At 44.2% G+C, this 13,188-nt stretch overlaps 1 protein-coding gene across 20 annotated transcripts in view; it reads left to right on the top strand.

Moving 5' to 3' along the window:
* Positions 1-13,188, top strand: part of PROM1 (prominin 1) — a 151,802-nt gene that overhangs the window by 118,418 nt on the left and 20,196 nt on the right. For 19 of the 20 annotated variants that reach the window (XM_055385708.2, XM_055385696.2, XM_031010328.3 and 16 more), the window contains 6 exons: positions 1,178-1,301; positions 3,299-3,402; positions 7,556-7,640; positions 9,233-9,376; positions 10,339-10,410; positions 11,806-11,898. In XM_055385708.2, coding sequence (XP_055241683.2) covers positions 1,178-1,301; positions 3,299-3,402; positions 7,556-7,640; positions 9,233-9,376; positions 10,339-10,410; positions 11,806-11,898 — 622 coding nt within the window. The remainder of the gene's footprint in view (positions 1-1,177; positions 1,302-3,298; positions 3,403-7,555; positions 7,641-9,232; positions 9,377-10,338; positions 10,411-11,805; positions 11,899-13,188) is intronic. The other variant, XM_063705216.1, reaches the window with a different exon arrangement.

Raw genomic sequence — 13,188 nt, 5'->3', positions numbered from 1 at the left:
ATAGCTTTCCTTCCCCCACACAGGCTCTCAGAGGAGTGATCTGCGCTTGCTGCCTGTGCCCTCCTCTCCTGCTGACTCTCCGCTCCACTCCGATGTGGTTTCCTCCCCCATGACTGCACTTGTTTCAAGTTGGCAGTGACCTCTCTGTGCAATGCAGACAGCACATTGGTTGGTGACAGCCGACCATTCCTTCCTCCTGCAAACACTCCTTTTGTCCCCTAGGTGGCATCACACCCACATAGTTGCCTTCCTACTTCTCTGCCTCCTCATCTTGGTCTGGTTTGCTGGCCCCTCCTTCCACCACCCATCTTTGTAAATGCTGAAGTCTTCCAGACCCAGCCGTAGGCTGTTCCTCTCTCCAAGCCAGCCCTGGGGATAAATGACCATGGCTAAGCTGCTGGCTCCCTAAGGTACATCCGAAACCCAGATACCTGAGCTCCAAACATACTGACTCCTACACAGTCTTTCCATTCAGTGTCTCTGGCAACAAGACCAACATCCAGCCCATCTTCTCTTTCCTTCCAGAGCATCAGCGCTCCCTGGCACTGCCCTTGGAGCCCTTCCTTGCCTCTACCTCTCGTGTTCAGCGCTTTCCGAGTCCTGCTGCCTCCTACATTATGCCTCCTGTGTCTCCTATATTACATCTCCATCATCCACCAACTCTCCACCAATCCTGCCCCCTTAGGCCACCCTCATGGGCCATGATAACAGCCTCTGCAATGATGTCCCATCCACGTTGGCACCTGTCCAGTCTATCCTTTACACTGTGCCAAGAGTGCTTGCGTTCAGAGAGAAGTCGGGTTGTGCTCCTCGTGTGCTTTCAGCCCCTTATTGGCTACCCCTCGTGGGTCCCCAGGCCCCTATACAGTACATCCCCGCCTGCCCTGGAGCTGTCCCTCCCCAGGTCCCCAGGCCCCTATCCAGTGATCCCCCGCCTGCTCTGGAGCTGCCCCTCCCCAGGTCCCCGGGCCCCCATCCAGTGTAGCCTTGCCTGTCCTGGAGCTGCCCCTCTCCAGGTCCCCAAGCCCTGTGTCACTCCTAGGTGGATGATCTGTTTCACCTGAATAACGCTGAAGACCCCAGGGCTATTTTATAGAGTATAGGTAGATTTAGTAAGTATCAACAGGTAATATTGAATCATTCTTTGTTGAATTACTAACTTTATATTTTTTTCCAGTGGAGTTGGATTAAGTTTCCTCTTTTGCTGGATATTGATGATCATTGTGGTTCTTACCTTTGTCTTTGGTGCAAATGTGGAAAAACTGATCTGTGAACCTTACACGAGCAAGGAATTATTCCGGGTAAATATGATTTTCTACCCATTATGAAAGGACTTGAACAGAAACTTGGATTTCTTCATATATTGTGCGTTACTTTAAGAGCAGTGCAAACTTATAAGCAGTTTGGTTTAAATTCAGTAAATTTCTTGAAATTATTAAATTCAATAAATTTTCAAATATTCAATAAATTCAGTAGATCCTTTCTATTTGTAAGAGAAAAAAAAATATGGGAGCGTCCTTATTTTCTGATCATAAGCGAAATCAGGGCCAGGAGTTAAAGTCCTGCCGCTCAATGTGGATTGCAGTATTTGGGGAGAAAAGAATTTTCCTCAGCAGTAGTTTCCAAATGTGGCTGGGAACATCAGAAGATCAGTTCCCAGGTTCCTCCCACACACCCTGGGAGATTCCCAGGTGACAGAGGTGTCCACACAGATGAGCCCTAAATTTTAAGGGAAAGAGACTGATAAGCGGATGACTCGTGGCAGAGGGCTGACCTGGCACACGTCTGGTAGTGCCACCAGGAAATGAATTCAAGCTTTGCTTTCTCCCTCTCAGTCCAACTCCCACCGACTCTGGGGGACCAGTTGGCAGTTTTGCTTTCTTCATTAATGACGAAATTTTGTTGTAAGTGTCTGGCTTCTAATTGTGGCTTTTCTGTGTTTTTTTTTCCTCCAGATTCTGATTTTTAAAATATATTTCTATTTCACTCTTTCATTGTATATACATTTTTCTGCCTAAGATCTGTTATGAAATCAGGAGAATACTGTTGTCACAGTATTTTAGTTATTTCACTGGTCGAGGGAGATTAAGTTGAGATCACCAGCAGGTCAAATGATCTCCATTTGGCCTTTTGATAAAAGAAAGACATCAAGCCAGGCATCATTATCTCCTGTAGAGTGTCGAATCATTCAAAGATAATTTTTCTTAAGTACGGGATATTTCAAAACCATTTCTACTTCTCAAGCGCATACAGTCATGCATTGATTTGCCCATCTTAAATATGTATGATGCAGAGGCAGAGAGTGTGTGAATTTTTTTTTTTTTTTAAGACGGAGTCTCACTCTGTCACCCAGGCTGGAGTGCAGTGGTGCTATCTAGGCTCACTGCCAGCTCCGCTTCCCGGTTTCGTGCCATTCTCATGCCTCAGCCTCCCGAGTAGCTGGAACTACAGGTGCCCGCCACCACGCGCGGCTAATTTTTTGTATTTTTAGTAGAGACGGGGTTTCACCACGTTAGCCAGGATGGTCTCGATCTCCTGACCTCGTGATCTGCCCACCTTGGCCTCCCAAAGTGCTGGGATTACAGGCATGAGCCACCGTGCCCGGCCAAGTGTGTGAATTTTAATACATTTTGTCCAGAGAGAGAAATAGCGCAGCACTGGGTATACCACTTAATGGCTGTATATTAGCTATTCTGATCAAATGGTCTACTCTGCTTCTATTTATATGTTTGTTTTATTAAGATAAAGATTAAAGAGTTCTCGGCGTGGTGGCTCACGCCTGTAATCCCAGCACTTTGGGATGCTGAGGTGGGTGGATCACCTGAGGTCAGGAATTCAAGATCAGCCTGGCCAACATGGTGAAATGCCGTTTCTACTAGAAATGCCGTTTCTACTAAAACTACAAAACTAGCCAGGCAGTGGTGGCGCCTGTAGTCCTAACTACTCGGGAGGCTGAGACAGGAGAATCATTTTAACCCGGAAGGGGGGGGTTGCAGTGAGCCAAGATCGCGCCACTGCGCTCCAGCCTGGGCAACAGAGCAAGACTCTGTCTCAAAAAAAAAAAGTTCTCAAAAAAAGTAATTTTAATAATTTTGATTGATGCTACCCATCAATAAATATAATAAATTGATTTATTCCAATTATACTATTATTTTCTGGTTATAAGTTGGAAATCAACCAGAAAAATAATGTTATGAAAAATTTCCAAAATATATTCAACAGAATATTAATTTTATTATATTAGTATGTATGTTAGTGTAAAACTGATTTTTCGAAAATACTTCCTAATGTGTTCTAGGTTTTGGATACACCCTACTTACTAAATGAAGACTGGGAATACTATCTCTCTGGGAAGCTATTTAATAAATCAAAAATGAAGCTCACTTTTGAACAAGTTTACAGGTATCAATATTTGCATTATACATTTTGCTATTTAAGATGTTCTTTTTCTGGAATGAGAATTTTGCATTTGAAGTGTTTTTAAATCTTAATTATATGACTTTCCTGTTTCAGAGATAAGCTGTCCTGTAGTATTTTAAAGACACAGTAGAAATTAGATCAAAAATATATTCCTTCTACTGAAAGCCTTTGAGACCTTGGAATGGTGATGTTTCAAGGTCTTGCTCTCCAGTAATCTCTGGAACTCACTAGTTAAGGTGACCCTACGATGCACTAACGGGACCCCATGAGAGATCTTGTTCAAGAACCACATTGCTCTAAGTAAAAGCCATCCAACAAGAATAGTGAACAGGTGATTCAGTGATTTGGATCACTGATAGGAGGAAGGCAATGCAGTTGGAGAGCTGTCTGCTGTCAGGACTCCTGGGCTCTGACCCCGGCCCCCTCCTGGAGGCTCTGTGCCCTGGGCAATTCCACATCTCTGTTCCACGGGGGTCATGGTCATAGGAATCTGACCCTGGGGTTGTTTTAGGGTTAAGTAAGATACATGAGATTCGAACGGTGCCTGACACATCATTTGGACTTGATAAACAATACCTGTTCTTAATATTGTTCATCTAGGCTGGCCATAGTGGCTCATGCCTGTAATCCCAGCACTTTGGGAGGCTGAGGCAGGTGGATCACCTGAGGTCAGGAGTTCGAGACCAGACTGACCAATATGGTGAAACCCCATCTCTACTAAAAATGAAATACAAAAATGAGCCGGTCATGGTGGCATGTACCTGTAGACTCAGCTACTCAGGAGGCTGAGACAAGAGAATTGCTTGAACCAGGGAGACGCAGGTTGCAGTGAGCCAAGATCGTGCCACTGCACTCCAGCCGGGCAACAGAGTGAGACTTTCTCTCAGGAAAAAAGAAAACAAAAAAACTCTCTCTCTATATATATAACAACTCCTGACCTCAGGTGATGTATACTACCGGCCATCAGACTAGGAGCCCATTTCACCACTGGGCAAAAGCAGACACTACACAGTGAGCTAAGAGAAATGCATTTCATATATATATATATGTTTGCATTTCATATATATATATATGTTTCATTGAAATGCATTTCTCTTAGCTCGCTGTGTAGTGACTGCTTTTGCTCAGTGGTGAAATGGGCTCCTAGTCTGATGGCTGGTAGTCGTAGGTGTCTGATCTTAGGTGTGAACCCATGGGCAGCTCTATGCTATGAGCCGTAGGGAAGGGAGTCACTTTAAGAGTATTTGAAATCAGTTCACAGGATGCTTTTTAAACACTGGTGACACTTATTTCTCCCACTGTGAGACCAAAGGGCCGGAGGATGTGTGTGTTAACATGGTGTGTTCATAGTGAATGAAACTAAAAATAACAGGGCGATAGTGACTCACATTGAGAGCAGAACACTTCATAAGTCATAGACACAGAAGCCCTTCCATGCCCTACATGTGAACCACCATTCTTAGTGTTCTTATTACTCTCTCAGAGTTCCTTTATGCAATTTTAAGCAAGTATTAACCCTATGCCTAGCGTTATTATATAGCTTAGTAGTATTCGCCATCTCAAGAGACTTCTTAAGCATTTTGTGAATTTGTTATACTTTTAGGTATTGCAAGGTTCTTTTTGTACTTTTTAAAAATATTTTGAAATATGCACACATTTAATTAATCAATGATCATTAGTTGCTGTAGCCAAACCACAGAAGTTATTTTAAAACAAATATAGCTGTGTCATTACTAAGTATTTATTTATTTATGTATTTATTTATTTTCTGAGATGGAGTCTTGCTCTATCACCCGGGCTGGAGTGTAATGGCACCATCTCAGCTCACTGCAACCTCTGCCTCCTGGGTTCAAGCGATTCTCCTGCCTCAGCCTCCTGAGTAGCTGGGACAGGTGTCTGTCACCACGCCTGGCTAATTTTTGTATTTTTAGTAGAGATGGGGTTTCACCATGTTGGTCAGGCTGGTCTCAAACTCTTGACCTCAGGTGATTCACCCACCTCGGCCTCCCAAAGTGTTGGGATTACAGGCGTGAGCCCCAAGCCCGGCCATTACTGTTTATTTCTATTACCTAATAAATATTATGCTAAGTGGTGATAGTGGTAATTTAACAAAATGCTAAGAGCTAGCACCTGCATGGTGCTTTCTGTATGCCAAGACTGATGGAAACACCTCGGATGTGTAAACTTCTTTAATATCCACACCACTCTGTGAGCTAGGTACCATACTAACTACTTTTATTATTTTATGAGCACCTGGTGTAAAGCGAGCTAAGTACCATACTAACAACTGCTTTTATTATTATATGAGCACCTGTGGTAATGGTATACCTGAGATATTATACAAAATTGAATTAGACTCTGGTCCTACTGTCAAGGAAAACCTAGCAGGGAGTTAGATCTGTAAAGAAGTGTTCTAGAATACAGTGATACTTACAGGTGACAGAAATGTATTGAGGCTACTCTAGAAGCCCCAAGGAGGGTGTCTTATGCAGTGTGGGAATGGAGGGATTAGGAAGGACTACCTGAGGGAAATGGCACCTAAGCTGATCTTAGTAGGTTAGTGGGGACTGGCTGGACCAAGAAGGAAAAAGGTACCCAGGCCAAGGGACACAGACAAAGGCAGGGAGGTAGGGGCAGTAGGCTACTCTTCGGGAGCTTTCAAAAATCCCACTACCACTTTGGGGCCAAATACAAAGTTAAAGGACAGAGAAAAGTCCTCGTTTCCATTATTCAGCCCATGGCAGTGAAAATTGAGCTTCTGGAGCCCTGAGACAACACTCAGAATGAACTTATAAATGTTACTCGTAGGCTTTGTCTTCTAAATCTTTCCTAAATCTTCTTCTTCTCCTCCTCCTCCTCCTTCTTCTTCATCTTCTTCATCGTCTTCTTTCTCTCTCTCTCTCTCTCCTTCCAACTGGTCTCCTTGTTCCCATTCCATCCTCCAAACCTCCAAGCATGATGTGATGTGACCCAACCACATGTGTCACTTCCTACCTAAGTTTCTCCATTGCCTCTGGCAGAGGCAGCTAACAAGTATCCAGTGCCCATCCCCCATACTCAGGGTAGACATTGATAGTCAACTGAGGTCTTCTGCTTAGCCCAGGGAGCCTCAGGCTCCTTCTGGACAGCGTGCTCTAGGCATACATTAGCAATCCATTGGCTTTTCTCTGTACAGTTAAACCTGTTCACCACCCCTAGGCTGAGAGGACAAAGCCAAGTGTCTCAGCCTGGCATGCTAGCTCCTTGTGATTCTGGCTCCTGCAGAGCCCTCTAGTTTTACCTCTGGTTGTTCATGCATCAGGCTCTAAGTTCCAACAACACCAACCCGCTTGTTCTCTGGAGGGAAGGATCACACCTCCTAGGGATGTGGGAAAGTTGCTTCTTCCAGGCATCCCTCAGGCCTAGAGGGCCCTGGCTGCTGTGGCAAGGAAGAGATGCCACATTCCTGGATGCCGCTATTTTTGTGGCAGGAATACACATCCAATGAGGCCTACCCTTCTTAGCTCAGTCAAGTCTAAAAAAGTCAAATTTTCCTATTTTAGAGATATGATTGAGGCATGGTGAGGTGAGGCCATTTCACCCAGGGGGCTGACTTGGGTTACAGCCAAACTGTGCTGACCATCGAGATGTCTGTGTCTCCTCCCTATCTCTGTCCTCACCATGAGGATATACATCTAAGCGTATATTTAGTCAGTGCCGCTCGGGCCTGGAAATACAGAGGAGAAATGTTCTTGGCAGGAGCTTCATTGAATCATTTAATGAAGTTCATAATCTACTCTGCAGTGCATCTCTTTCTAGCAAGTATTGTTTTTCTTTTTAATGAGAATTTATTTCTTCCCAATCTGTAACCTTGTGGTCCACCGCAGAACTAGAGCATGTAGGAGACAGATGGAAAGATATATTCATCAATCCTATTGCATCTCTTCCAAGAACAGGACTGTTAGTAAAGCAAGGCAAGAAGTCAGAAGTGGTGGGTGCTGGGGGATTTGTGTGGCCACTGGGGGCACGCAGCCCCACTTCTGTGTTCACAGATTAAACAAGGAGAAACAGTGAGCCTTTCTCCTCATCTTCAGTGGTGGACACAGGTAGCTGCAACAGCTTTTCTAGGTCCTAATTTCTCTGTTCATTCCCACAGTGACTGCAAAAAAAATAGAGGCACTTACGGCACTCTTCACCTGCAGAACAGCTTCAATATCAGTGAACGTCTCAACATTAATGAGGTAATTAGAACTCATCATGGAATCAACATAACACATTCCTTCACCAAATCTAGGTGTCTTTCTTTCTTTTCTGGAAATTGAGATGAAATTTGCATAAGATAAAATTATCTATTTAAAAGTGATGTTTGGTATATTTACATGGCTGTGTAACCTTCACCTCTATTTGGTTCCAAAACGTTTTCTCACTGCCCGACCAGTCTTTCTTGTGGTTTGAGTTTTCCTAGTGGATTATGCGAGAGCCTCTAGAGGGGTCTCACTGTGGACACTTCACAGGGAAAGAAGTCATTTTGCTGAGTATAGACGTTTTTGTGGGAACAATCCCTATTTGTTCCTCAGGAAGCCTCTCACTCCAAGACCAGCCTCCTTTTCTGCCAGTCCCTGAAATTGGGCGCTCAGTGTGGAGGAGCATGGTCCATACCGTCCTCCTTCCTTATGAGTCACAAGGTGGCCCCAGGACTCCAGTGTGAACTAAAGCAGAGGATGGAAGCCGACAGAACCTCCTCTTTTCTTTTGCCAGAGCCCACACCCCAGTCTTGAGTCTTAAGATTTGGAGGAAAGACCATTCCAGAGCACACTGGCCTGAAGAAAGAGCAAGAGTTTCAGCTGCCCAGGCCTAGGGTGCCGTTAACCTAGACCAACCCCACTCCCCGTACCTGGAGGCCTCTTCTGACGTTCTGCCAGAAAGAATCTAGACTGTCATCTCTCTTTTGGGTTTCCAGAATGAGGGCAGAAACAAAGGGATCCCAAGGGAAGAGGCTATTCCCAAGCCCCCACAGCTTGCCCACTGCTGCTAGAGTTACCATGAGGCCATGATGGCTTGATGGTTTTCAAATGCGAAAAGCTCTATTTGAAAGCTGTATATGAAATGTTTATTATCTTCCCTAAATAGTCCATACATATACATTAAGCAGACATAATTTTGTAACCAAACCCTAAATAGATGCCCGTCGAGCTGTGGGTCACTTCTCTGTGTGCTATGGTGGATGGCAGTTGGAGAGGTTGCCTGGGACGTGCAGGCACTCCATGCTGCTGGAAACTGCTGACTATCAGTACAACCCTGAATCAACGACCGTGTTTCCATAATCTTTGCCCAAGTAACTGAACACCGTTCCCCAAATGATATCTCCCATTTCTTCCTACTCCCAGCTGTTGTGTGTACTCGTCCCTTCCCTGGAATGCCAGCCTACCCTGTCCCTTTCAGCTTCTCTGTTTGTCAAAGCTGGAGGCTTAGAAGCCATGGGACCCATAGAGAAAGAGATGGAAAATGAACAAGATGGGAAGTACCAGGAAGAGATGCCAGTCAAGTGCTTGCACATTTTTTTTTGTCTTTTGTGGTTTGATTGCTCTTTATTTTTTATTTATTTTTTAAATTTATGTTTAAAATTTTTTTTTAAATAGAGACAAGGTCTCTTTATGTTGCCCTGGCTGGTTTTGAACTCCCGAGCTCAAGCGATCCTCCCACCTCAGCCTCCCAAAGTGCTAGGATTGCAGGCATGAGCCACCACATCCAGCTTTTATTGCTCTTTTAAAGCATTTGGTTTGTGACATTCTTGGAGAATAAGGGACTGATTTGTAACTTCCTTTTTTCGCAGCATACTGGAAGCATAAGCAGTGAATTGGAAAGTCTGAAGGTAAATCTTAATATCTTTCTGTTGGGTGCAGCAGGAAGAAAAAACCTTCAGGATTTTGCTGCTTGTGGAATAGACAGAATGAATTATGACAGCTACTTGGCTCAGGTATGACACATGTGTTCATGCTTGATCCTTTAGGAGAAATTAAAGTGTCAGATGTGTATTTCTGTTTTGCCTTTGATTTTTTATTAAGATGAGATTCACATAATGTAAGACTATTTTAAAGTGAGCAATTCGGTGGCATTGAGTACATTCACAGTGCTGCACAACTACTTCTGTAGTTCCTGTAGTTTCAAGACATTTTCATCACCCTAAAGCAAACCCCAAAGCAGTTGCCCCCATTTCCTCCTCCCCAAACCCTTGGCAACCACCCAACCACCCATCTGTGGTATTTTTTTTTTTTTTTTTTTTTTTTTTTTTTTTTGAGACGGAGTCTCGCTCTGTCACCAGGCTGGAGTGCAGTGGTGCAATCTCGGCTCACTGCAACCTCCACCTCCTGGGTTCAAGTGATTCTCCTACCTCAGCCTCCCGAGTAGCTGGGACTACAGGCGCCTGCCACCACGCCCAGCTAACTTTTTTTGTATTTTTAGTAGAGACGGGGTTTCACCATGTTTGCCAGGATAGTCTCGATCCCTTGACCTTGTGATCCGCCCACCTCGGCCTCCCAAAGTGCTGGAATTACAGGCGTGAACCTCCGTGCCTGGCTCATCTGTGGTCTCTTTAGATGGATTTACCTAGTCTGGGTATTAAAAAAAAAAAAAAAAAGATTATATAACACATAATCTTTTGTGTCTGGCTTCTTTCACTGAGCATGTTTTTGCTGTTCATCCATGTTATAACATTATCAGCACTTCATTCCTTTTCATAGTTGAATAATATGATTGAATAAAAATATGGCTTTATATGTATAAATAAGGATGCAAATGTTGCCACCTGTTTAAGAGTTTCTGACCTCACATGATTACTTTATGATTATGAATCCATGTTTTATCTGTTGCCTACTAGATGTTGTGTGAAGGCTTAAAGATCCCATATCCATAAGACAATTTTTTTCACTTCTATTGTAGACTGGTAAATCCCCCGCAGGAGTGAATCTTTTATCATTTGCATATGATCTAGAAGCAAAAGCAAACAGTTTGGTGAGTTCAAATCGTCCGGTTAAATACTGTAGTAGTTGTAGATGTCAAATGTCAGTACCATTCTTAGGGAAGCTGCTGGAGACGTTCCTCACACTGTGAGTAATCCCTTGTTCATAAACGCCTCTCTTGTGCGTGTCATTACATTTCTGTCCACAGCCATTGCCATGTGGCTCAAACCCCTCTGAGCCTTGAATGTTGCCAGGATGGTGTCGGGTTGATGCAGGGCAGGTGAAACCTGCTTTATTGAGGCAGTGGCAGGGTTACAGCTCAGAGACTGCTCTTCTGGAGGGGGGCTACCCCATAGGCGGTGTGCAAAAAGTAGCAGCCTAGGGACAGTTTTGTAGTCTTATTTATAATCACTTTCAATGGAATGCTAATTAAGTGGCAGGTTGTTCAGAAATAGCTAGAAAATGAGTGGTAACTTCCCAGTGTTGCCATGGCAATGGTTAGCTGTCATGGCGCTGGCGGGCATGCCTTATGGTGATGGACAGGGCGAGGTGCTTTGGGCTCCTCTTTCTGGTTTCTGCCCGTCTTCAATCTGGTTTGGAGTCCCACCTGCCTTCTATCTCAAGATGACTGCAGCCTTCCACCCTCTGCTCTGAGTCCGGGCACCCTCACTACTTTAGCTCTGGATCTGTTTCCACCTCTGTTAACCCCTCCACTTCTAAACACACCCGCCCATGCACACAGGTTGTTTTCCTGCTGTAGGAAATAGTACCTGGGGCTGTGGGAGGAAGATTTCATGTGTTGCTTTGAATTACCAATAGTAAGTGATGAGGGAAGGCAGAGGTACCACCCCAGCCCCATAAGCTTCCCCTTTCAACTCCTCTGCTGGTTGGTGACTACTTGGCCTTAACCAGCCCCATCCAAGAAGCAGCATGCCATGGTGACGAGGAACCTGGGCTCTTGAAGAAGACCTGGGTCTAAGTCTTGACTCGGGATAGGAGCTTAGGCAAGTTACTTCTCCTTTCTGCCTTAGTTTCCTCATCTGTAAAATGGGGTAATGGTATCTACCTTATAGGATTGTTATTCATTAATAAATTAAACACTCATTGAGTGTGGGTTAAATAAAAATTTCTCTGTGGGTCCTTGGTTTTCTCACCTGTAAAATGGGAAACTGAGAGTGGCTGTATCATGGTGAGGTGGAAAGAACACAGTCTCTGGCACTCAGGAAGGTCTCTTGGGTGTGGGTTATTGCTGAGAGTCCATGGTTCTGTGCTTTGAAGGAGGGTGTCTTGGCACTGTCCCTCACACCAGCCCCCATGCCCACTCACAGCCATCATTGCATGCTTATGTCATGGCAGCCCTCCTGGCTACACAGGGCCCCTGAGGATAGCGAGAGTGCTTTGAGTCTGGAAAGATGGTGTTGATCTTTGTTTTTTATTCTTTTTGTAGCCCCCAGGAAATTTGAGGAACTCCCTGAAAAGAGATGCACAAACTATTAAAACGATTCACCAGCAACGAGTCCTTCCTATAGAACAATCACTGGTAACAGTCAACAACGTATTGTATTTCACTGTGACCTGAGCAAAATCTACTGCAGCTAGTTGGCTCTCATTTAGCCTCATGACACTTGCTCATCTCTCATAGGTCCCAGCTGACTGGCTTCAGCCCCAGAAGTTGAGCTGGCCTTTAGACAAAATAATTGCACCTCCCTCTTCTGCTTATTCCATTCCGTTTTTCATTTGAGTGTGAACAGTTAGATAAAATCTGTGGCTGTCTCTTCCACCTTGCTCTAGTTTCCATTGCTGTGAGCAGGCCCTCCTATGTCCCGCATTTAGCTACAATGCTGTGGACTCACTTGATTCTTTTTCTCCAAGCTTTGTCTAGAAATATGTGAAGGTGAGGTTAAGTGCTTCTCTGTGTAGATCCACTTAGCCCTGTCTGCTGTCTCGATGGGCGTTGCTTCGTCTCTCCTCTCTTCCATCCTTTCCATTTGCTTCTCACCACCTTCTGGCTTCTTTTCTTAATGCAATAAAGGCAGTTTCTAACAAAGAAAGAATGTGGGCTTTGGAGTTAGACAGACCTGGTTTTAAATTCTGCTTCTGGCTCTCCAAACTATTGTAGCTTCTCAGTTTCCTCATCTAAAAATGTTGGGATCAATAACTGCCTTGCTCTTACCTGTTCATGGAAATGAAGGACCTGACCTCAGAGGATCTCAGTAAAGAGGAGGAATTATTATATTATGCTTGTGTGTGGGCCGTATTTGTAGCCATCAAGGAGAGAAGTGTGTGGAAACTGGGTTACTGAATCAGCTTGCTCAGGTTTGGACAAGCAAGTAAATCCACTTAGCTCCAACATCCAAACATCCAAACATCCCAACCACTGAACTTCCCAGAACTAGTTTCCAATACTCTTTTTTTTCTCTTGATTTCCTAATTTATTAGATTATTCACAAAGTCCTGTCACTGAATTTTCTTAATTTGTGTCCAGTGCTATTTACAATTTTCTGTAACTGGTTTATGCCTAACACAAATTTGTTAACATTTTAAGCTGGTTTTGCATTTTTTTAAATGCTTTTTGTCCAAGTACACAGGACCCTTTGGCCTTTTCAGAGCTAGGGCAACCTGTCCACAAATAGGCAAAGTGCTTCCTACCTGAGACCTATGATCTAAACCAGGGGTTGGCAAACTAGGGACCCTGCAAACTACAGCCTGCAGGCTAAATTCAGCCTACCAGCAGTTTCTGTAAATAAAATTTTATTGGAATATGGCCACACCCACTCATTTGCAAACTCTCTGTGGCTGCTTTTGATTACAAGGACAAAGTTGAGTAGTT

This window comes from Gorilla gorilla, chromosome 3 (assembly GCF_029281585.2).
Source record: "Gorilla gorilla gorilla isolate KB3781 chromosome 3, NHGRI_mGorGor1-v2.1_pri, whole genome shotgun sequence".
Taxonomy (NCBI): domain Eukaryota; kingdom Metazoa; phylum Chordata; class Mammalia; order Primates; family Hominidae; genus Gorilla; species Gorilla gorilla.
This window is presented reverse-complemented; position numbering and strand designations above follow the sequence as displayed.